The sequence below is a fragment of the Neophocaena asiaeorientalis genome, unplaced genomic scaffold (assembly GCF_003031525.2).
Source record: "Neophocaena asiaeorientalis asiaeorientalis breed wild unplaced genomic scaffold, Neophocaena_asiaeorientalis_V1.1 scaffold5, whole genome shotgun sequence".
NCBI classification, from domain to species: domain Eukaryota; kingdom Metazoa; phylum Chordata; class Mammalia; order Artiodactyla; family Phocoenidae; genus Neophocaena; species Neophocaena asiaeorientalis.
Window position 1 is genome coordinate 11,168,644 of NW_020174698.1, and position 26,188 is coordinate 11,194,831.

Genomic DNA, 26,188 nt, shown 5'->3' on the forward strand with positions numbered 1-26,188 from the left:
AAACTCTGAAGTGGAGGACTCAGCCAAGCTATGCCAGAATTCTTTCCCACAGAAACTGTTAGATAATAAATGCATATTGTTTTAAACTGCTAAATTTCTGGGAAAGTGATGTAGCAGTAATAGATGAGTATTGCAGACACCAAGGTATAATAAAGAAGTTTCTGGCCTAGTGAGAACAGAATTGTATTTTAGTAGTCAAGGTACTTTACCTTTCTGAGTTGTGGTTTGTCTTATTCATAAAGTGAGGGAGTTGGACTAGATAATCTCTCTTGTCCTTTCCAGCTTGAATTTGATTTAAATGAACAATTTTTAAGGTAAGGAGTTTTTATAATAGTCCATATAGGAATTTTTGGGGTTTTTTGCAGTACGCGGGCCTCTCACTGTTGTGGCCTCTCCTGTTGTGGAGCGCAGGCTCCGGACGCGCAGGCTCAGCAGCCACGGCTCACGGGCCCAGCCGCTCCGCGGCATGGGATCTTCCCGGACTGGGGCACGAACCTGGGTCCCCTGCATCGGCAGGCGGACTCTCAACCACTGCGCCACCAGGGAAGCCCTCCATATAGGAATTTTTAAAAATTGTGCATTTGTATCTTTTTGCTAGGCACAATGATAACCACTTTCCATACGTTTTCACTTTGACTTCCCCAAATTCTTTTTTATTACCCCCATTCTAAAAGATGAGAATGCTAATGTTAGAGGATATTCATATTTAACAAGTACACAGAGCTATTGTGTGTCAGAGCTGTGATTTGCATCCAGATCTGTCTGATTACAAAGTTCATGCTATTAACTGACAGCCTCTGTGGGAAGATGTAATGATTGGAGTATAGTTCAGGCTAGAAATAAACTTTGCATTTATGGATTCCTGAGGAAGCCAGGGCCAAGTAAAGCTTGGAATAGGATCTATGAGTTTTACATATAATCAGTGTGAAACATTGAAATTCCTAGAGGACACTAATATCATGCATGTCATATCTCTTATACCTGTTTCTAGTTTGTTTGGTCAAGGTTCTAGTAACTCTTTTTTTTTGGCGGAGGGCGGGGGCACACCACACAGCTTGTAGGATCTCAGTTGCGCAACCAGGGATTGAACCCAGGCCCTTGACAGTGAGAGCGCAGAGCCCTAACCCCTGGACAGCCAGGGAACTCCCTCTAGTAACTCTTCATATCACCTCAGTTTAGGGTTTATTCTCCCTATTTTGGCTTTTTTTATGCAAAAGCATCTTTCTTGAAATCACTTCACTTCCACAGTGGGTTGACCAGAAAATTCTCTAAAATCTCTTTCAGTTTCTATGTCCTATGTTGTATGACTCAGTTGATTTGCTTTGCATAACTTCTTGCAAACAACTTCACATATAATATGGTTTACAAGTCTTTAGTGTTCAGTTTTGAACAACGACAAATTGATCATACTTCGAGAAATCACTGCATTAAACAATCACATTTCATATTTAATGTATCTTTTACTACTAATTATAATTATTCTTTGCTTTTTAGCTTAAAGTTGAATCCTTCACCTCTCCACAAGAACTGAAATAGGCAGAACCTTTATGTTGCTCAGCTCTCTGTAGCAACCTTCCATATGTTTACTTCAAGTCACTTGTGACATGAGAAATATTCCAAGTACTTAGTTATTTACTTAATTTGCCAGTCTCTCATCTTCAGAAGCCCCCAACCTAGTGGATTTTAAACCTCTAAACAGATGTCCAGACATATCAGGAACTAAGAAATATGGTTAAGTGACTGGCTGGCTAATGAAAAAGGCTGGAGACAGAGATGGGGAGCATATTGTGAAAACCACTGTGTGTCAGACTAAGGAACTTGTATTTTCACCCTCTTGGCTAGAAGCAACCCATTGCAAGGATTAAATTCATCAAACTTTCATTCTTGTTTCTCTTTGATGGGCTTTTTATATTTTTATGAAATTTCTGTCTATTCACTGCCCCCTGCCAAACGCTTCAAAATAATGTACGATGGGAACTGTTTTTCAGCATTTTGCTTTTGCTAAGGCAGTGGTTGTCAAACTTTACTGTGCAGCAGAGTCACCTAGAGGAGTTGTTAAAGAAGTCAGAAAGAGAGAGACAAATGCCATATGCTATCACATATATATGGAACTTAAGAAAAAAAAATGTCATGAAGAACCTAGGGGTAAGACGGGAATGAAGACACAGACCTACTAGAGAATGGACTTGAGGATATGGGGAGGGGGAAGGGTAAGCTGTGACAAAGTGAGAGAGTGGCATGGACATATATACAATACCAAGCGTAAAATAGATAGCTAGTGGAAAGCAGCCGCATAGCACAGGGAGATCAGCTCGGTGCTTTGTGACCACCTAGAGGCGTGGGATAGGGAGGGGGGGAGGGAGGGAGACGCAAGAGGGAAGAGATATGGAAACATATGTATATATATAACTGATTCATTTTGTTGTAAAGCAGAAACTAACACACCATTGTAAAGCAATTATACTCCAATAAAGATGTTTGAAAAAAAAAAAAAAGAAGATTGCTGGGCCCTGTCACACCGTTTCTGATTTAGTGGTCTGGGGAGAGGGTCTGAGAATCTGCATTTTTAACAAGTTTCCACGTGCTGCTGATGTTCCTGGTCCAAAGACCATGTTTTGAGAAACCCAGTGCTCAGGAATATCCACTGCAAGTCATTAGGCTGTTAACTGCAGTTCTATTTTTTTTAAATGTAAAATATTTTCAGTAGCTTCATGCAAATATAAAATTTCAAGCAGACATATAGTTATTATCTTATTGCCTTTGAAGATATCAGATTGCAAGTGTAACCAGTCTTATGGAATTGGTACATTTCTGAAACTATTCATATGTTGAATTCCATTTTACATCACTAAGGAAACAAACTTTTGGTTGAATTCTCAAGAGAGAAAAAAATATTTTATGGTATAAGTGCTCACCCCTAATTTGCTGGTTTGAATGCTTTTATCGTTTTGAAACTTAATGGCTTCTTACTGTGGGGACTCACTTATAAAGAGCCCATTCTTCTTTAGAAATGAAGTGATTTTTACTGGATCACAGGGAGCCCCAACTTTCTACAAAACTCTCAGAGGGAGCCAGAACCCTGTGGGCTTTGTCATTTACTGCCAAGTCCCAGATCTCTCTGCATAGAGACTGTTTTTCGCAACTTGCTGTGAATAAGAACAGCTGCCCGTTTTGTCTTTGCTTTTGAAGGCAGTACATATGCTTGAGTGATTGAACAGAGGCTGGTGTTGGCTCTTCATGTGCTAAAGCAGGAGGGAGATCAAATCTGGTACATACCCTCTGGTCAAGTACCCACCCACAAGGCTAATTAAAATGTGTGATGGACATTGTGGCACATGACTCTTTTTGAATTATGGTTTTCTCAGGGTATATGCCCAGTAGTGGGATTGCTGGGTCATATGGTAGTTTTTTTTTTTTTTAGTTTTTTGAGGAACCTCCATACTGTTCTCCATAGTGGCTGTATCAATTTACATTTCTACCAGCAGTGCAAGAGGGTTCCCTTTTCTCCACACCCTCTCCAGCATTTATTGTTTGTAGATTTTTTGATGATTTTGATGATTTACAATAGCCAGGACATGGAAGCAACCTAAGTGTCCATCAACAGATAAATGGATAAGGAAGATATTACTCAACCTTAAAAAGAAATGAAATTGAATTATTTGTAGTGAGGTAGATGGACCTAGAGTCTGTCATACAGTGAAGTAAGTCAGAAAGAGAAAAACAAATACCGCACGCTAACACATATATATGGAACCTAAAAAAAAAAAAAGGGTTCTGAAGAACCTAGGGGCAGGACAGGAATAAAGACACAGGCATAGGAGATCAGCTCGGTGCTTTGTGTCCACCTAGAGAGGTGGGATAGGGAGGGTGGGAGGGAGATGCAAGAGGGAGGGGATATGGGGATATATGTATGCATATAGCTGATTCATTTTGTTATACAGCAGAAACTAACACAACATTGTAAACCAATTATACTCCAATAAAGATGTTAAAAAAAAAATGTGCTAGGCTGCTGCTGGGCTCTCACACACTATCTTCTAGATGTGTGCTGGGCTGCTGCTGGGCTCTCACACACTATCCTCTAGATGGGGTTCCTGCCTTTCATGTGGAATCGGCTTGGTAGACCCATTACCAAACTCCCTTCTTCCAGAGAACTCTATGCAAAAGAAAAAGGAAAATAGCTTCTCTGAATGGGGGAACTATTGACATGTGGCAGCATGGGAGTGACAGAGATTCAGATCTGAATAAAGAGATAATTCAGACAAGTATAGGCAATGTAAAGAAGTCTCATTAAAAAGTCCACATCGAAATACCGAGACTTACCTTGTCACCCACAGGAATAGAAGTTTCTGTTTTCCATGATCACATTAAATGGGACAGGAACATATAATCCTTTTTCTGCTAATGGGATGTGACTACAGTAGTGAATTAACACTTTCTTCTTATGGTTCATTCTGATTCAGTAAATGGCACAGGTGATATTTCACCTGTCAAGTGTTTACTTATGTTTGTTCCAAAATGTGTTGAGGAAGAGGGTGGGTGGGAAATGCAGGCTGATCTTGATCAGAAAACAGAGTGTATTCTCTACTTAGAGCTGAACATTTATCATGACATATGCTGGCTGCACAGTCAAAGCTTATCACTGCCCACAACTTCCGAAGCACAGCAGGATAGCTCTGCGGGGGGCGGTTTGATATGTCAAGGGCAGGACCTGAGTAAAGTGGAGGTAATACATTCAGCTGGGCCTTCTTTGTGTGAGTGACTGGAGAGGCTTTATTAATTTGACCTCATAAAAGTTTTTAAAATGCTTATTTAATCCAGTTTATCATTCTCTGATGAGAACTGGTCATAATTTCAAGTTGGAATATATCAATCTTTATATTAGAGAACATTGATTTATATTGACCCTAAAACATAGATCAAGAGGAGGAATTTCATTCAGGTCAGCACATTGTGTTTACATTTTATCACAGGTGTTGGGAGTCTTTTTCCCTCTGGACTGAAGTGACTTTAAATACTACTTTGCTTACACAATTCTTTATAAGACTTAATTCTGAGCTGACACAATATTGTCCTATGGTTGTGAGTTCCTACAAAGATATTGGTGTCTACTGTAAGAACTTTATGTCACATAAGCTTAAAGTTAATATTTCAGCTAATAAAAGATTTTTAATGTTATGCCCCCAGTCAAACGTTGTGACTCTTTTATAAGTCATAAACAAATTAATACTGTGACCACTTTCAAGTGTATGGTGTCAGCATCTCTTTAAAATAGACTTTTTGAAATTTTCTAACTTATGACTATAACATTCCCCATTCTACACTGGACACTAATTATTAAAATTTGGTATCTCTCTGATCATAGCTCTCTGGCAATTTCTTTTCTTTTCTTTTTTTTTTTTTAACATCTTTATTGGAGTATAATTGCTTTACAATGGTGTGTTAGTTTCTGCTTTATAACAAAGTGAATCAGTTATACATATACATATATCCCCATATCTCTTCCCTCTTGCGTCTGTCTCCCTCCCTCCCACCCTCCCTATTCTGGCTATTTCATGATTAGCCATTTCTTGATAATTTGTCCTCTGAATCTGTTCACCATTTTATTTAAGTGTTTCACCAATAATTTTTATTCCTAAAAGAAAACTTGGATTAATACATGTATATAAATGCTTTGGGGATTGAAGTAAATGTTAGCTTTCTTGAAGGATATGCATGTGGTATCCTTTGCCAGTGTTTGCTCTCCTCTCTACATTTCTCTGACATTTCCCTTGCCTTTCCTGTCGTTGTTCTCCCTCTGTTCCTTTCTTTCACTATGTTTCTCTTTCCTGCAAGTTTGTCTGCTTCACTGGTGCTCAAGATATCAAGACTGAATTTCAATGATCTCTCAAGCCTTTATTTCCATTTCAGCTTTCTCACCTGTTTATAAGTGAGGTGCTTAGAAGGCTAGAATTACAAGAAACATGGAAGCTTTTCTCACATGGAAAGGAAACCAGAGGGATTCTAAATTATATCCAATTAGAGATTTTCCAAGCATTCATTTTCTCTATCCCCATATGTCTCAATCTCCTGTCTTCATTCCCATCTATGGGAATGCATATGCAGCAGAGCACATACACTGTGCATATACCGTGGCCATAAGCAAAGTAACCAGAAAGCAGCAACATCAACAACATAATTACCCCCTCTGAAAACGACATCATTCTATAGCAAGCATCAGTGAAAGGCTGCAAAGACATTTATCTGAAAATACCAATTAAATTACTAGATTAACAATATACCAACATGATGCATCAAACCCTTATTCTGTGAACTTAGAAGATTTGAAAAACATGTAATCTACATTCATTCAGAGATGTTCTTCTTTCTAAATGACATTTTCCCAAAAAGGAAGTAGAAGACAGTCCACTGGTGTGATCTCTATTAAACAAGATGATATTCTTAGGTGGGAAACAGGAAGGATGGATAAAGGATGTTAAAACAAATTGCTACTGCTTTATAGTTGGCCTTGAAAATAAATAATATGTAAATAGAGCTCTAGGTCAGATTTCTTATAGTGCTAACAAAACAGTAGGTGAATAACTGAAACAATATAAGGATTTGGAAGAATATAGGGCTGTAGAATATGACTGGGTTCTAGCTTAGTCTCAACCACTAATTGATGGGCCGGCAAAATGAAGGTTTTTGATAGATATGCAACAAGGAAATTTGTATTATTGGGTTCTTATTTCTATACACAGACACCTTACTCACTGTTAAATTGCTTCTTAATCAAGGTCATTAACTAGAATACAGTCACGTGTCAAGAAATGTGCAAAAACACCTTCAGGATCTGGAACAGTTCACCAATCCTATGCACTTTGTTCATGGGGGAGGCCCTCATTGTGACCCAAAAGTGAATTATTGTTTTTTAAATAATTCTGATAATCTCAGTTTTCCTATCCATGGAAGATTAAAAATAACATATAGAAGCTGGAGAAGCAGAAAAAGAAAATTTTGGTCAAATGAGGCAGACAAAACTCAAATGCAAGGAGAGTTCAATTTAGAAAATTTATCATAATTAACCACACTCTTAACAAAGAAAGAAGAGAAGGAAACTTGACTTGATAAAGTATAATACAAAAAAAAAATGCAAAACAAACCCAGCAAGTATCATCCTTAATACTATATTTTAGAGCATTTACCATAAAGGCCAGAACAAGACAAACATGCCAGATTCCTGATAATAGATCTATAGTTCATTATCATGCTGGCAAATACAAGAAGACCACACAAAGATGTAAGGTCAAAGGAAAAGAGAGGAAGGAAACATTATTATTATTTGCAAATGATATGTCCACCTACATTGAAAATCCAAGAAAATCTACAGGCATGCCTTCAGAGCAACAGGGTTCATCAAGGCTGCTGGACACAAAATCAAAATTATTCCTAAATCTCAATATTTACAGTTGGAAAAAGTAATAGAATTAAAAAAAATCAAGTTCATAGTCCTAATAATACCTCAGGTACCTAGAGAGGTTCCCTGGGTACAATAAGAGCTGTGCTAGTCTTTAATGGAGATAATTATTAAATTCATTGTGTTATATAAAAGAAGACTTGAAAATTATACAGCTATGACATTTATAGTTGGAATAATCAATGACACAAATAATGTCTCTCTGCTCAACACTGTAAGATATTATTTATTCCTTAATCAATTTTTAAAGTTAGTGCAACTTCCAATAGTGTTTTTCATAGAACTTGATGCACTAATTTAAAATTCATATGGAGGAATGAAAGCCTATGAAGAACCACTTGATTCTGAAGAAGAAACAAGAAGTGAGCACTCCCCCTATCAGATATCAAAACATATTATAAAGCTATAATAATTAAAGAAGTCAGGCATAAATACAAGGATAGTCAAAAGATCAGTAGAACAGCATAGAGAGCCTGGAAACAAAGCATATAGGTAAATGAAAATAACAGAATTAGCAACCAGTGGGGAAATAAAGGATTGTTCACTAAATGATGTTAGGACAACTTTCTATTCTTATGGGAAAAATCAATTAAGTATTGTTCAAACATCACACTAATAAAGAAAAGTAAATCTAAAATAAAGAGGTAAATGTGAAAAGCAAATGTTTAGAATATTTGTTTTAGAACAAATATAGGAGTGTATTTTTGAGATATCTAGGTGGGTAAAATCTTCCTTAAGTAAGGTTTAAAAAGCACATGTCTTAAAGGAATATATTAGATAAACTTGACCACATCAAGATGGAAGACACAACAAAGCTAAGGGAAAGACTGGAATAGTAATAACCTCAAAAAGATGGCTTTTCAGAATATTATTTTAAACTAACATATTTTTCAAAACTTGAAAAATAGACAAAAGGTATGACTAAAGAGTTCACAGAAAGTAAAACCTGAATTTCTGCGAAGCACATGGAAAGATCCTCATGTTTCTGAGTAATTAAGGAAATACAGATTTAAACGAGGTGACAATGCCACCCCTAGATTACTGAGAAATTTGAAAGTCTAACTTCTCTTAGCTTTTAAGGTCCTTGAGAGGAGGAGAGCTACCTTAGGATTTGTCTTGGTTTTATCATTTCCTAATTGACCTATAGGCATTTAGAGGCATCAGCCAGCTGCACACTACAAGGTGGGAGGTAACAAGAAAGGACAAATGAAAAAAGAAGATGGTAGTGATGATGCAGGGGATGAGCCAGGAGCTTGGGAAAGAAAAATGCCAGTGCGGGCCTATTTTTAGGAAAATCTCCAAATTGGGCCTGATATAAAGCTGGCAGCAGATGTGTAAAGATTTTTTTCCTTCTGAAGGGACCTGAAGAATGACCAATGTTTTTAATAAGGATAATCAAATCTTGCTAAACTCTTCCCAAGATCCCTCTATACTGAAAATAAATGACTAATACAGAGAGCTTCATCTAGTTGGAGGTCACTTTTTTTATTCTCCTTTGACTCTTGTTTCTTATCTATTTAAAGACTTGCTCTTTGACTACAAAATACAGCAAAATAAAAGTGAAATGTGATTACATCATGGGTGGAATTTGAAATCAAATTGCATCATGGGCCTGCAGTCTTACCCCAGACAGGATATAAAGGGTCATTGTAGGTTTCCCTTTTGCTGGATTGGAGCCTGCGCAAACCTGCTGAGACAGGGGTTTGAGGATATGATCTTCTTTCTTTTTCCAGCCAGAGTGAACAGTGCCATCTCCGGAATATGGGAGCAAATCCCCCAGCCAACTGGAGGTTCCTAACTTTGGCCTGAGATGTTACGGGGGTAAAAATGATCATTGACTGTGTCGAACACTTCAGCCAGTCTCGGTTCTTGGTGTTTTGAAATGTCCATATATTTTCAATTAAATAAAGTACTGTCTGGCTCAGAGAAGAGAGGCCTTTCCAAGATTGGCAGATTAAAAACCAGTTAGTTGGACACACTTGCAGAGTTGTATTTATGATTGGATAAGGCTGTCATTTAAAAATTGCTGACTCTACAGAGACAAGACTCTGTAGTCATGAAGGCTTATGCTCTCTTCTTTTAATATTCCCCAGAGAGCCCTGAAGAATATTCAGTAGACTGTAACAATTCATTAAAGATCAATCTAACTGACTCTTAGTTTTGTAGAACATAAATATGCTCCAACTAAAGGTCCTCTTGTTCTTTGGAACTAGAGATATTTCCCTTCCTTCTTCCAAAGTTTCAAGGATATACAGTTAAAAGCACTGTCCCATAATCATAAAGCAGAAAGTTGACTGAAAAGGATTCAGAAGCCAACATAATTTAACAAAACCCAGTCTGGGAGCTTTTTCCAGAAAATTCCCTTTAATATGTTAGAAAGGTGAAAGAGATGGAAGCAGTTCCTACAGTAAACATTCTTGAAGACACTTTGGTAGGAATTTATTTTGTGCCCAATAGTCTTAAAGGTCATTATCTTAATGATGAAGGTGACGATAACAAAGGAAACCTAAGTTTCCTGACTCACAAGATCTGATTTCCTCTATTAGCTAAAAGCATGCATCACTGCAGATTTGTAATTCCTTCATCTCACTTCTCTGAGTCCTGGAACAGTAGCTACTAGTCCTACCAAAGCATATTCATGAGGCACAAAAAGATGGTTGATGAACTTTTCTCCTAGAGTAAGAAACTAGTCAGTGGTAGAAGAGTTAAGAACGGTATTCTAGTCCACCTCCTAAATACTTAAGAGGAGTGTTTCTCTCTTTAAAATGTGCTCATTGTCAAGACAAAAGCAAAATTATTGTATAATTCTTGGTGTCCATTCTAATACTAAAGGTAACTGTCCCTCTCTGTACTTAAAATGACCTCAATTTGTAACTACCTGGATTGCCTCCAGAATCATCTATAATTTAATTGTATTTATCCCAGCTCACCTGGAAGAACTCAAAATGACATGGTGACATTGGTTTGTGAGGTCAGAATCAATAGCCATTAAGAGAATGAGGAGATTTTTAAATCTAGGGGAAAAGCAAGTACTTAAAATATCCCTTGCATCAGCCTCAAAATTATAGGTACTCAGACAAGGCGCACGTGGTAGAATTTTATCATGATGCAGTACATAGCTTTAATGCCTGGAGAGATAGGATTTAATACAAGAACTGATCATCAATCAAAATTAAGAGCTAAAGTTCAGCTTTCAGAGTATTTTGGACTTGTGTGGCACATTTAGAGAAGCACACAGATCCTGAAGAAAGACTGAAATAGATGAAAGTTGCAGATAAGAAAATTTTATGTAAGCCAAGTGTATGAGTTTCTCTAATCAAGTCATTGGCATCATGTAAATGCCAGACACCATTTATATACAGCTTAGATACAGCAGATGTTGGCATTTCAGTATAGGTTGCCCTGAGAGTAAACTGCCCTTGAATGGAAGAGGAAGTTTACTGGCAGAGGAGAATGATTTTTCTGTTAACAGTTATAACCCCAATAATAGAACTGTTTTCAACCAGAGGTTGCGGGGTGGGAAAGGAGGAAAGGTATAACGATACCTCACTTCCAATCTAAAAAAGAATATCAGCTTCAGTTTAAACTGTGGACGTGTGGGTTGTATACACAGAACCTTCACCTCCCTCTCTTCTCAAACCTCAAGGCTTTATGTTAAATGGAACAAATCACATCCTTTGTGGTTCTGCTCTGTTTGGTACAGCTGCTTGCTGCAGGTGGTGCCCTAAAAATATATTGTTTGTTTATTTCGCAATATAGCAGTCTGCAGAGTGGTACCTAAACAGGCAACAGCTCCCTGCTCTTTCTGTCAGTGAACCAAATGATGAAAGACTAAGACCTCTGCCAACCTAGCATGAAAGGGCCCACATAAGAGGCGCAGGTAGCGCTTGAGGCTCAGCTCCTGATAAGTTCCATTTTCTTTGGATTCATGAAGCAAAGCTGACAGGCAGACTATCTGTCATCAGAGCCTCTGACCAGGTTTCAGCAAAGCAAAGCCAAGAAACAAACCGCCTTTGTTGGGAGAATCATTGTGCTTCCCTGGAGATTAACATCTGTAAGCATATGGGGTCTAAAGGGGAAGAAAAAAACTGTAATGGATCACAAAAGGAAAGTAAAATTGAAGGTTAATCGCAGCTAAATGTTCATGTAGATTCATTTAAACAAAGCTTTCAATGATTTTTCATTCATAACTTAAATGATCAAATAACTGTCACAGCCACACTGGCAGGGCACTCAGTTAATCCTGCTTATGGTTGTTGAACACAACACAATAACTTACATGTGAAAATGTTTTACCCACTGTAGTTAAAATAATGATACACAAAATGATATTTTCATTGGTACTATTCTAGACGTTCCCCATTGAATGAACTTTAAACCCCCCCCCCAAATTTCAAGGTTTATATGAACTAATTTGTATAGAGGGAACACTGATAATGAGTCATGCCCATCAAACTTTGGCAAGGCATCGTTTACTGAAAAAATCTTAACATCAGTGGGATTGTGATGAATAGATTTTACAATCTAATAGATGAATAAGTAAAATGTAACACTGGAAGGGATTTTCTAGAAAAAGCTTGAGAAAGATTGACTTACAGCAATCAAATATTTCTCTAAAATTCAGTGATATAGAAATGCACTGCGTTATTAATGTGGATGGAGCCATATTTGCAATTAACATTAACCAAAAGAGTCATGTGAGAAAGAACTCCCTCATTAAGTACAAGACAATATAATATTATGAATTGTTAGGAGAAGAATAGAAGTGAGAAACATATGTGTATGAAAAGTTGTGGTCTTGACTCAAAGGGTAACTGCTTGAGAGGAATTTAACAATGAGTGGGAGTCGGGACAAATGTAGCCATGGAGCCACAAGGACTGGAATAAGCAAGAGAATAATGAAGACTGGGAATCACACACCCAGTTGTGTGGGTTGAGAACAGTAGAGTTTAAAATCCTATTTGTAGGACTGTTAAAAGCAAATGTACAGAAGGAATATTACAGATGGCTCTTTTTCTACTGTGTAAACAATATTTAACTTAAGTGTGTTTGCCCATAGTTTTATTCCTTTTCACTCAAGTATAACACACTAAACAATAAATTATCCCTTGTATTATGGCTATCATTATAAATCATCTTTACATCCTTCTTTTGAGAATGCCTTGCTGTTATTTGAAAACACTAACGCATTCTACTATTATTATTCTACCACTGTGTGTAGAAGTTCCTGTGAAGAGGAAATTGCCATCAAAGACTTATTTCTTAAAAAATTTTTATCATAATAACTGATCATGAGTGGAAAGGCGTCTTACAGGCAATGATACTATCTATGACAAAGGAAGATGGTAACCTTTGTTCAAGTTCAACAGCTTGTCATGTTTTTCAAAAAAATACTTCATTTTACTATATATATTGATACTTTCTTTCTTTCTGAAATAACTTATGACTAAAATTAAATATAAGAAATGGGATTGCACATCATTCATTGTACAGTACTCTATGGAAGTAATTTAAATCTAATTTGTAGGACTGGCAAAACTTAAATCTAATATTATTCAAGAAAACCCAATTATTAGTGATTTGTTGCAGGCTATAATCCTCACTACCATCTTAAATATATTGGTATTTTTATTCCATGATGTTTCCAAGCATTCTCGTAGATCAAGTGATATTATGTTTTGGGGGTAAGCGAGTGCTTCAAACATTACATATAGAAGCAGATATTGCAATCTGATGATAATGGTTGATATGGGATAAAACTTGCCCCCATGTAGGCTGGTGTGTCGATACACTAAATAGTATCACACTGAATTTAAGAATCACAGTTCTATCTGGGGAGTAAGTAAACTTCAGTTCAGTTTTGCACATCGCTATGAGTTAGCCTGACTAAATAATAGTGTTCTTCGGAGCAGTGGAAAAAACTGAGCTAAGGAGAAAATAAATACCACTTTTATTGTTTTCAAGGCAATTTCTTAGACATTATCTCATTTAGTTCATAATTACAGAATAGTTTATTATGCAGCTGGGTGTAAGATTTAAGGATTGTTACCCCCAGACTGTGAATATTTTACCTGATGTTTCTGAATTTGCATGTAGAGAATACCAGTGACTATTAAAGGCAAAAAATTCTTAGATTTAATTTGACTTTAGAGGCTGTTCAAGTTCTTGCACTCTGCTTGTTCCCAGACTCGCAGAACTGCTCACCAATTTACAAGGGCACCTTTCAGGAATAAAGCAAAATAAAATAAAGGGCATGACAACTGATTGTTCAGGGTTTATTTTTACCAAAACTTGATTGACATCTGTGGATAAGACATTAAGGTGTTATGCTCTGAAGGGAGAGTGTTCAAATGAATTTGTTATCGTCTAGAGGAATTGAGAATAGGTTAGAAATTTAAACATGTGCCCATTTCAGAAGTATCAATTGGTCTTGGTATTTCTTACTATTCAGGGATAAATCCAGTTGGGGTTCTAAACTTAGCTTGTGGAACATTGTTTATGTGCTTTGGAGCACTCAATTGTACCAAGAACTGTCCTTTCCCGATTCTATTTACCGCCTTCATTCTCTTAATTAAGCAACTTTGTCCATTGGAAAAATCCCCTGTTTACAATTGTGATTTGGTTTTTCTTACCATATATTGTGTGACTGTTTGTATATTCTGATGTTGCAGAAAGACAAATCACATTTATTTCCTTTATTGACAAGCAAGATTGTGTATCTGAGTACCCAAGAGAACTAGAGTTGGAGCACTGTGTATAATATTTGAAGCCAAGCAGCAAAGCTGTTGAACCATCCTGGGAGCTAGGAAAGAAGCTGAGTGCTTGTCATTCTGTCCATTTCCGTCGCAGACAACAGGCAGTTTTGTGCTAAGAAGAAAACTATTGTACAGCTTTGCACATTGGACTAGAATCAGAAGACTCAGTTTGCAGTCCTAGCTCTATACCAACTCACTCCTCAGTGTGGAGATATGGTAGGCACGGTGTAAGTACAGATTCAGTATTTGACCACAGGTTAATTATGTGACTAACTAACTAGTCACATAACTATGTGCTTTACCCTGCAGTACTGGAAGGGAAATGACTCTTAAGGCCCAGAAAGGAGTTGGTGGAACAACCAGAGCTATGGTACCATCTTGGCATATAGAATCATCTTCTTGACCAAACACCTTGTGTTTCTGAGCAATTCAGGACATTTGAGGAATCAGTAGTAAAAGAAAAGGGAAGGGACTAATATTTCTGGTGAAAAATTTGAAAAATATATCCACCTTGGCCCTACCTCAGGCCTAAGGACAAAAAAATTTCCAGAAGTATATTATGTTTATGGTAATCTTTTAAACAACTGGGTAAGTAATTCCTCGTCTCAGCTAGTGTTAGCAACCACTGCCTTAGGGGAATGGGTAGGGGCCCCAAGGGGACAGGGGACATCCCTGTCAGCCCTCCCCGAGAATTAAATGCCTGCTCCCCACTCTGTGGCTGTCTCTATGGACTGTGGGAGGGAGGAAGGGAGGAAGGAAGGAAGAAAAAGAAAGGAAGAATAAAGGAATAAAGAAAGAAATAACCACTGCTTTAGAATAGTGGCTTCCAAACATTTCTCTTCCCACATACCCTGAAAGAAATTTTTAAAAATCCACTTGAAACTAGGTACATTTGAAATTCATATCTGATATTTTCATCATTAGTCTAAATGGCTAATGGCAAAATAAATTATTTTGGCATATTATAAATATTAATATATTTTAAAGATACATTATTTATTCTTATAAATATATCCAATGAAATTTGAATACCAGTATGACGTGAAGTTCACTTTCATGTAAAAACACACATACATACGCTTCTATAACAATCATAAATTTTATGTAGTTCCAGTTTCCACAGAATATTTTCCTAATGTGGTATGTTTATTTACTTGAAACTTTTATATTGATCATTCTATCATATTTCTCTGTATAACTATATATAGTTTTATATATACACTCACATGCACACATATATAAATTTGTATGTGTTAAATTGAATATGTATAAATTTAAAATCGACCTTTCTTTCCCATGTCCATAAGGCATTAAGTGTTAAAAATGGGCTTTTTTTGACATTAAAAATTTTTTTCCGCTTTACTGAGGTATAACTGACAAATAAAATTGTAAGCTACCGAAAGTGTACATTACGGTGAATTGATATACATATACATTATGAAAGGCTTCACACTACCTAGTTAATTAACATATTCATCACCTCACATATTTCTCTCTTTTGGGGGGCGGTGAGAACATAAAAATGTATTCTCATTTGAGCCATTACCACAATTATTATTTTATACAATAGATCAAAACACCATAGTCTATTACAAATGTTGATCAAAATAATTACATAAAAAATAAAATTTCATTTGAAATGCATTTCTGATTAATACTAGAATGAGGCAGAGTTTAGCAGGAATTCTATTCTAGTTGCTTTTTTTTTAGGTTTAAGCATGGAAAAATCTTGTTCTTTCAAAAATAGAGAAGTATTGAAGGCCTTTTCTTATGACATCACTGAACTTCTGCAGCTTCTTCTAAGTTGGGTGCCACATTTACATATTTACCTATCAGAAGAATTATTTCAGGTAATCTACCAATTGGCAAATCTACGAGGTTTTCCTTCAATTATAATGAAAGCAAAGAATTGGAAATTGCCCCAGTTTGCAACAGCAATTTCTGGAAAGTATACAAAAAACACCACCAAGATATAATAAACAGCCATTATGCTTGTAACTCTTTCTCATAAAGGCACCTAGATTAATCTGGTGTATGTAAAATATGTGGGAAATATTACTTAATTTCAATATATTTTTGTCAATTAAAAACATGTACTTTGAGTGTATTTTTATCAAACTATGGAGCTGCAGGTCTGGCTAATTTAGTTTATGCAAAATGGTGACTCCAATAACATAAATGGCTAAATCATTTTTCACTGTAAAACAAATCAACCAAATCAAACTTGCTTTTTGTCTCAAAAAAACTGTCTTAATTTTTCAACTCAAATAAATGTCATAGAGAATATCCACATTGCAACCTTTGCACTTCTGAATGCAGCAGTAGCTGGGTATCAGCTCACACCATTTCTCCCACTCATCCCTTTAAAATGGTACAAGTTCACAACTTAGATTTAATATTTACCACATTAATAGCAACGTCCTAGGCTACGTGAAAATCGGAACCCAAATCTTTGAAAATCAGACCTCTGTGGATAAGTGTTTCCAGATTATAGGAGAAAAAGTCAGCGTGAGCAGTAAGGCCCTTTACTCTCATATGCACGCACCACACACTTCAGCAACGTCTAGAGAAACACCATGTGCCATTCCCAGCACAACCCCAAGTCAACTTGGATAAAGGCAGTCAAAATTTTTGCAAATTTCTTCACCAATGGTATTCCTAGGCAAGTCTTAGCAAGCCAAATGGCCAACATATTATATATCATTAACTGGAAATAATTGGAAACATCTGTGACTCTATCCATCTGAAAGGCATATATTTTACTTTCAAAAGTTTTTGGTACCACGATATGTTGAACAATGATTTCTATCATTTCCAGCACTCTACAGAGTACAGAGTTTTATGAATAGGGAATAGATTTAACTGAAGCTTAAGCTGGACAGTGAACCTAATTTTTGGCTATGAACAGGGCACCAGAAACTTTATTCTAAAGTTTTCTTCCCTGCTAATTTGTACACAGTTTCTAAGCCACTTTTAATGGCTGTAGGAAAGAGTAAACTTATTTATATTTGTACCAACATCTTCTACTGGTCTCTTAAATTAATAGTCAACCTGCTATGAACTTAGAAGTGTGTCAGAAGTAAAGGAAATAAAGAAAAACAAAGCCCGGCAATTTTGGTTGGAGAAGTTCATATAAAATTTAGAGATACTGGTCCTCTGGAGGTAGCTGGAGAAGAAAGGGATTAAGTATTTGCTTTTGTTTTCCAATGAATTATTTGGAATTTTAACATGTTTCAAAATAAAAAGTTACTTCAGTTAGTACAATAAAAGTTTCCCTTAATGATTCATTTATTTACATTTCTTTGTAAAACATACTCCCTCTTCATTGTGTTGGTTATAGGAAGTAAGGTATAATGTGTGTGCATAACAAACATGAGGTATATACACCTCCCTTCCCCTTACCCGTGGGAGACATAGCTAATTAATCACGGCATTCTTTGCTACTGAAGAGAAGTCTGAATTTTGGGGTTTCATGAATCTGTTATCCATCAGCTGATGCCGGCATGCAGATTTAAGCCTATTTCCTTTCCTTGGTACCAGAGAAAAACTTAGGTCAGCATGTCCACCCTCCCCACTTATTAGCTAAGAAATCTTGGGAAAGGCTTTTAATCTGTTCTGCTGCCCTCAAAGGACTGTTACACAAGTGGAAAGATTAAATTCCCGTAAACGCATTTTGTAAACTGTACAGTTGCAATCACACATTGTTTGAAGAAATAAGATTAATTGTTTTGTAATGTAAACAGCATTACATCTTTAGTTAATCTAAACAGCATTACATCTTTAGTTAATCTCTTCCTGGGCTCTTTCCATACATATTTATTTTATCTATTTTGTAAGTGCAGATTTTTGTAAATCTATTTTTGTAAGTGCAGATTTTTTTTTTTATTTTTGGTTTTATTAAAACTATCCACACCTGTATTCCCTTTGAATGTGATATCTGATCCTAACCAGAAGAAAATGCTGCTGGAGGAGAAAGCTCGAAATCTCACACCTGGCTCATCATTATGGTGCTCTGGCAGTCCTTTCTTCTCGGCTGGAGGCTGTGTGATTAATAACCCCTCTTCCCAATCATATGGGTATAATACTCGTCTTCCTTTGGCTGGAGGTGGGAGATATCTTATAAATGTGTGACGCACATGGGGGCTTCGTGATGCAAATTTCAAAATCAGCTAGGAGTTGATTGGCAGAAAACCGAACAATGGGGTGACAGGTGTGCTGGGGGTCAGGAATCTGTGAAAGAGAGGCTGAGTGAAGGTGGAGAAAAAGAGCTAGAGAGATTTGGAGTTAATCAAGAGCAGTAGCTGGGACAGCAGCCGTTTATGAAAGCAGATCTAAGCCAGATATCCTGGAAGAGAGGGCAGCTTCAAAGGCTGGTGAAAACAAAGACAGGTGTGGGAGTTTAGCTGACTTCACAAAAAGCAGGATGGAACTAAGACGCCAGGATGATGCCATAAACGGCACAAACGTATTCTCTGTGTACCACATTCCCGAAGTGTGCCTGTCTGCCCCAGGTTTGTACCCTGAGGAGCCACGCCCATTTCTGATTATGACAGCCTCAAGGTCAGAGACGCTCTCATTTGTTTCTCTAGATGCCAGCAGGGGACATGCACTCAGGAAGTGTTCACTGGACTGGACGGAACTAAACACTGGATTGTCAGGAAGTTGATTTGGGTAACACAAAAAGGGGAGAAGCAGAGAATCGAGCCACAATTTCACCCCTTAAACATGCCAGCAGAAGTGATGAGGATGACTACAGGAACGTTTAATTGGAAGGCTTCCAATAACTAGGCGGAGCACATTGTTCAAGATAAGCCCCATTTTGGTTTGCATTCTAAAATTCTAGTTAAGATGTGCTAAGTTTTCTGCATAGCAAATGCTTTCACCCCAAGGCCAACTAGACGATAACAAGTCCAAAGACGGAAAGTGTGTTGAAACTTTTCCAAAAAACTGGCTTGGGTATCTGTTGCTGACTTACTCTCTCAGGTGATCCAGTCAGCATAGCAAAAGAACTACCCCAGAGAGAAGAACAGGTGGAAAGGGGAAAGGTACGGATGCCACGTCCTGTGATGGCCCGCCCAAACGATTGCCCCACTCAACCGGGGGCAATGCAGACAGGAGAAGTGAGAGCCAGTAGCTTGATATATTGGTCACATCTGCTCTTAGGGACACTTCATCCATCTTCTTTGCACTCTAGCCACTTTGCCTTTACGGATGGTTTTTACTTATGTAAAAATATTTTTTCTTTGGGCAGTATGACAGACTCAACACATGCTTCTGTGTCCAAATGTATTTCTTTAGCAAATTATCTGCAAGCCAAAATTTTATGTGGGGTTTAATAAATCTGTGAATATAGTTTATACATACACACTTTAATTCAAATAACTCTCTTAAAATAGTCACATTTAACTATCCACGCACACAGACTATATGTTTACATCATCCCTGATGCATAAGTGGAAGTTTTCCAAAAATTCTGGGTACAGTAGAAAGAGGGAGTTCCAAGGAAGGAATATTACCTCTAAAACTCCTCTCTAACACATATATGAAGGCATTTAATCTGTCGCCAAATGCCAGAAATATTTTACTTTTCCCATGTGAGAATGAATACTTCACCTAAATGAATTTTAAACAGTGAAATGACTACTTCCATCCCATCGAATCTATCTTTCCTTAAAAATAATCAAAATGAACGGTTTTAGAGTTTCAAACTATTAGAGAGGGTTTTTTATTTTTTTAATTAAGAAGTGCTTCAGCTTGGACATATTCAAGGGAGGTCACTCAGTGCTTTAGCCAAGAACATAATTCAAATATTGTGGAAATAATTTATGCTACTCTTCAAATATTTACAGGTCTCGCTCCTTCCTGACCAATTTGTGATTGTGTAGGACTGTGTGTCTAGTTCTGGACAATGAACTATGAGCAATGATGAGCTTCTCCTCCCAAGGAGGAGCATTTTAGTGCCATTGTAGACACTCCAGATCTATCCTTGCTCTCTGGCACGGCAACCCGTGATGATTGAGATGGTGGCTGTGTCCCTAGCCTTGTTTCCTTAGTGACAGTGATTGGTAAAACTTCCTGCTGACCCATGAGAATAAACCTTTGTGGTTTTAGTCACAGAGACTTGGGAAGTGTTTACTAGCACAGCATACGAAGTGCATTGTGATTATATATGTGTGTGTATGTATATGTTTATATACATGTATTCCTCACTTTTTTTTTTTTTTTTTTTTTTTTTATTATTTTTTTCCTCTTTTTTTTTTTTTTTTTTTTTTTTTTGCGGTACGCGTGTCTCTCACTGTTGTGGCCTCTCCCTTGCGGAGCACAGGCTCCGGACGCGCAGGCTCAGCGGCCATGGCTCACGGGCCCAGCCGCTCCGCGGCATGTGGGATCCTCCCGGACCAGTGCCCCCTGCATCGGAGGCGGACTCTCAACCGCTTCGCCACCAGGGAAGCCCTATTCCTCATTTTAAAATATCTAATAACTATATATTAGTTACATAACCTAATACACACACTCACATTGTTTCTTTTTAAATTCCAGAAGAATTTTACGTGAACCAATTGGTGCCATTCTACCCAGAACGTTTTATGTCTTGTTATTTAAGAATTGTGAGTTAATATCATTCTGAAAGTAAAGAAAGAGGTCACAAGCAGATTCTACTTGTATTGTTAGTTGTTTATAATTGTTAAGACGGTGCACCTCAGTTGCAGATCTACATGGAGTCTAAGAAAATATACGTAGATCTGCACATACACAATCTGTAATAAATAAATGGAGACGTGTATAATAAAGTTGAATGAATAACTTTATGAATCCCACAAATAACTTTATGAATCCCACAAAAGTGTGCATTTAGCTTTAGTGAAAGTTCTTCAAAAACATAGGAGTTATTTATAACTCCAAATGCCTTCTTGTAGAGGGAGGGTTCTTCATTGACATAATACTATGAAAAATAGGGGCATGATAGTCTAGAAGTGGAATTTATAGAAAAGCTGAATTGTTTTGAAAAAGGTGGGGGGGGTGATAAAAAGAGATGGATGGTACCTAGGGGAAGTCTAAGAAGAAGCTAGGGCAAAGGGAGAGGGGAGTTCCCAGAATTAGCAGCACAGCCAGAAAGAAGCACTCGGCCCACAGCACAGCCTGGTTTAACCTGACACATCCCTGTTAAAAGTGGCACTGATTAGGAAAAAGCACAGAGCCACATTTTACCCACAGGTTCCAACTGTGTGCACTGAGTTTGCACAGAAATAAAACAGTTCCGGAAGCACTAGAAGGAGTGGTTGGCTGTCGACACTTACTGCGAGGACAATCTGGAGGGAACTATGAGCCACTTCTATGTACTGGTACTCCAGAAAACACCCCGAGACCGTGATGTAGCGATGGTCTTCTGGGGCCCAGTCTGGGGCAGGTGTCACTGATGTCACCGTACATCCTGGTCCATTCTCCATCCACCAAGATCGGTGCATTGAAATATTAAAAGTCAGGATAAGGTCTGTTTCCTGCAAGAAGGCAATTTATAAGGATGAGAATTACTTTGTAAATGTTAGTTAGCTTATTCGGACTGAATTGCTTTTGAGTTTCCCATTTTGAAATGTGGGTTTCTTCCCCTCCCCTTGCTGTATTTTATAGGCAGAAAGGTAGCATCTAAAGTCAAACTATCAGTTCCACCTGAAAATTATGTCTAGCGATTTCATTTATGACGGTTTGCCTGACTGCAGTGATACAAATAAAAATACTTACTAGTAGAATTGTCAGACTTACATTGTTACACTGAAAAGTCTTAGCTTTTAGGACTTGTAAATATTACAAAGGGAGTGTTTTAAGCTATTTTTATCAAGTGCAGTTCATCTTCAGCCTGCTATTTTCCTCTCCCTCAGAATATTTACCTTTTGCACATTTTAAATGTTAAAACTGTACATCAGTTTGGCAAAATTTAACACAATAATGTGGTTAGTGGTTAAAATATGTGAGAACTTTACTTAATAAAACACATTATTTCTTGTCCCCCCACCACTTATTATTATTTTAGAAAATCAGGATCTTTTCAATCTTGCCAACTCCTAATATAAAATTGGTCACAATACTTCTTAGAAAATATCATCAGCAAATTATTGCAGGGTGAAAATAGTTAAGTCAACAACTCTTTAGATGAGTTTCAGCATGTTAGGTGATGTGCAGCTACAAATGGAATGATGGTAGTTTCTGCACTAGTGACCTTGAAATCACATACACAGATGTGGAGCTGTCAATAGCACAGGGACGAATGTTGTTTTCCAGGAAGAGAATGCATCAAACATATCCTAGTATTCAGCAAGTCATGAGGGAAGATTCTAACAGAGAGGATCAATGGTGGAAAAGGAATTATTTCAGTCTCAGTGATAGAACCTCAAGATAATAGATGCCAACTACTTTCACACCAAAATGAGGTACCAGATTGAGCAGGCAGATCCTGCATAGGAAATATTAAGACATATTCACTTAAATTGAGCATATGAAAGGGCTGAGCATAAGTGATCAGGGAATTTGGAGACTGGAAAGAGTATTCCTTTGGAGAGTGCTATGTTATGAGTCTCATCATCTCCATAAAGTGGTGGTAAGGGAGCGGGTAAGGTCTCTTCTCTTCAAGCCTATTGAGAAAGGCTTCAAAGTATCCCTTGGAACCTGGGAGATACAGCAAACTGGTTTCTGACTCAGTCAGAATAAATCTCAAAATAAAAGTCTGTGGCTGGAGCTACCTGCTAAGTGGCTAAAAATGTCTTTTTTATTGCATTAGTTGATTTTTGAATAGTGAACCAGTCTAGTATAAATCCCACTTGGTTGTGGTGTGTAATTATTTTTGTTCATTGTTGAATTCATTTTGTTTGAAAACATTTTGTTAGGATACTTGCATCTATATTTGTAAAAGGTAGTGTTCTTTTCCTGTATTTTCTTTGGTTTTGGCATTAGGTTAATGCTACCTCATAGAATCAGGAAGTTTTCCATCTGCTTCTGTCTTCTGGAAGAGATTGCAGAAAATTGGAATAATTTCTTTCTTAAATGCTTGGTGGAATTCACCGATGAACCCATCTGGGCTTGGTGCTTTTTGTTTTGAAAAGTTATTAATTGAGATATATGTATATATGTATATATCTATATCTATATATATATATATCTCAATTGATTAATTTATTTAATAGATATAGGCCTATTCAAATTTCTTCTTGTGTGAGTTTTGGCAGATTGTGACTTTAAAGAAATGTGTCTATTTCACCTAGGTAATCAAATTTGTGGGCATGGAGTTCAGCTGTATACTGAAGTCTGTCTTCTCTACTACAGCAGCTAAAATAAAATTTATCTTGCCACTTTTAACAAGTTTCCAGTGCAATTTTTTTCTTAACAGCTCTCATGTCTTTCTCTTACCTGGTTTGCTCTCTTATTTCACAGAGTACATAATTCACAACTTTCTTAAGAAGAGGTGAATGATTTTAAGTCTGAAGTGTTTTTACCCTACTTTTATATTAATTGACTGACATTTTGGATGGATATGTGCTTCTTGGTTGAAAATCTTCTCTCAGAACTGGGTGGCTGTTTCTCCATTATCTTCTAATTTCCATTATTATAGTTAAGAAATCTGATATCATTTTGTTCCCTGTAATTTTTTATGTAACCTGTTTTCTTTCTTTTGGTTTCTTGTATCTTTTTGTTTTAAACAGTGAAATATTTCAAAAACATCAAAAAGTATAGAGGATATTATAATAATACCGTTATACCCACCACTCAGTTTCATTGAATCTTATGTTATATTTGCTTAAAGTCATTTTTTAAATAAAAATTTATACATATAAATGATGCTTCCTCTGTAGTCTTCCTAAATATGATTTCCCCCCATCTCTCCACAGATAGTTACTATCATGATTTTGGTGTCATTATTCCCATGAAAGCTTTTTGTAGTTTTACTGAATATTTACATAGTTATTAATAATACAAAATGCTGGTTTTTTAGGTTTTAAAATATATATATACTCTGTAACTTACTTTGGTTCCATGTTATATTTTTGAAGTTTATTGATGTAGAAAATCTTTTTAGCTTCAAGTTCTGAAATTCAGTAAAACAGTATCTTGATGAGTTTCTTTTTCACTTAGTTTGTAGAGCATCTGGAGGGACTTTCCATCCAAGAGCGCTTTCCTTCCATTCTAGAAAACAACCTACATTATATCCTTAATTGTTCCCTCCCCTCTACTCTTTTGTGTTACTGCAGGAAGCTCCTATTAGTCAGACATTTGTCTTTCAGGATTGATCTCTTACATTCTTATTTTTTCTTTTGTATTGTTCATATCTTATATTTCTCTTTACTCTCTTGTAGATTTTCTTTACCAAGTCTTCCCAAACTTCTATTGAACTATATCTTTAATTTTTAATATTTGGAACTTTTAAGAGCTAATTCTTCTCTAATTGTTGCTTTTGTATAGTTAATATATTTGAATTGCTTCTTGGCTATAAATTTTCTTATTCTCTGAATACTTATTCTTTTAAAATTGTGTTTCCTACTTTGTTTTTGCTTTATCCAAGTTACTTATTTTTACTAAATAAGTAAACAGATAAGTAGATAATATTAACAGTAATTATCAAGGATCTACTATGTGCGATAGGCAATGTTCCTACCTTTATGAGTGTTCATTTGGGGGTGGGGTAGATGGACAACAAATACATGAATGTATCAAAATGTCTGTGTAGTGATTAATATATGCAGAAATATAAGCTCAAGTAAAGAAATAGAATAACCAAGAATTGGGTGATGGGGAGTGAACACAATATTAAATATAATAGTAAGAAAAGATGTCTCATTATTTTGTATTTGCACGAGTTCTGAATGAAGTGTAGGAGTAAAGAGAGCAGATATGGGGAAAAGCATTCCAAGCAGAGAGAATAGCCAGTGGGAACGCCTGGATATTTTCTGTTATGTTTATTTTTGCCTCTGACTTTCTTGTTGGAGCTGTTCCTTAGAAGTCTTTCACAAAAGTTGTCCTTTCATACCAAAGAGAAACTAAAACTTGATTGGCAGTTTGTCATGCATTAGTGGGCTGATCAGCTGGTATCCTTTACATATGATGACTGAGCAGGGCCTTCCAAATGCTAGGTCTGTAGGGATTGGCAGGACTTAGTTCTGGGTCTTCCACTTTACTTATGGGGTATATATCAGACCACAGCCTCCTTGGGCTGAACTGGGGAGGAGCTGATGCTCTTGTTACATAATACGCAGGCTTTTTTTTCCAGCATACAGTATTTAATTTAATGCTCATGTATTCAGAAACTTAACTCATGCCTGCCTGTGCTTCAAGAGTCTTACCAGTCCAGAGGAGAAGCCTCGTTGCATAGACTAGAGGAAGTGCCTCAGGGCAGTCTAACTGACCCTTGAACAGATTATTCAATTCATTTGCATTTTTAATCCTGTACCTCACATACACCTTCCACTTCTAAATCCTGACTTTTCCAAGGGTTTTATGGGTCAAATCTGTACATTGGAACCCACTGCATGATCATAAGTTGTAGGTTTTTCCATTTTGCTAAGTCATGTGCTAATCCTCCACTTTCTATCTTCCAAAAACTGTTGACACTTCTTGTCCATTCTCTTTTTACTGTGTGTTATCATTTTTTTATTCTTTAATACCACTTGGTGGAGTTTCAGGATGAAATGTAAGTAAGTACATATATTCAACCAGTGATCATTAACTGGAAAGTTTCTGGCATTATCTTACATTCTTATTTAGTTTCTTGTGGACATTTAAACAAAAGGTCTCTGTGTAAGCATAAAATAATGCACACATAAGCACGTGTGCCTTATTTTAAGCACAAAATATAAATTCCTGCTTGTAAAATAGACAATCGAAAGGTCTTCTTAAGTCCCCTTCAGTGCAACAGAAATTCCTGAGTATGACCTGCTCGATGCATAATCAATAGGTTATTTAATTCCCATATATTTTGTAATTTTGAGTTCAA

General features: G+C 36.8%; 1 protein-coding gene across 1 annotated transcript in view; it reads right to left on the reverse strand.

The window, feature by feature from the left end:
- Positions 1–26,188, reverse strand: part of NKAIN2 (sodium/potassium transporting ATPase interacting 2) — a 511,469-nt gene that overhangs the window by 121,370 nt on the left and 363,911 nt on the right. The window contains exon 4 of the mRNA XM_024759019.1: positions 21,510–21,710. Within this exon, the coding sequence (XP_024614787.1) occupies positions 21,510–21,710 (201 nt within the window). The remainder of the gene's footprint in view (positions 1–21,509; positions 21,711–26,188) is intronic.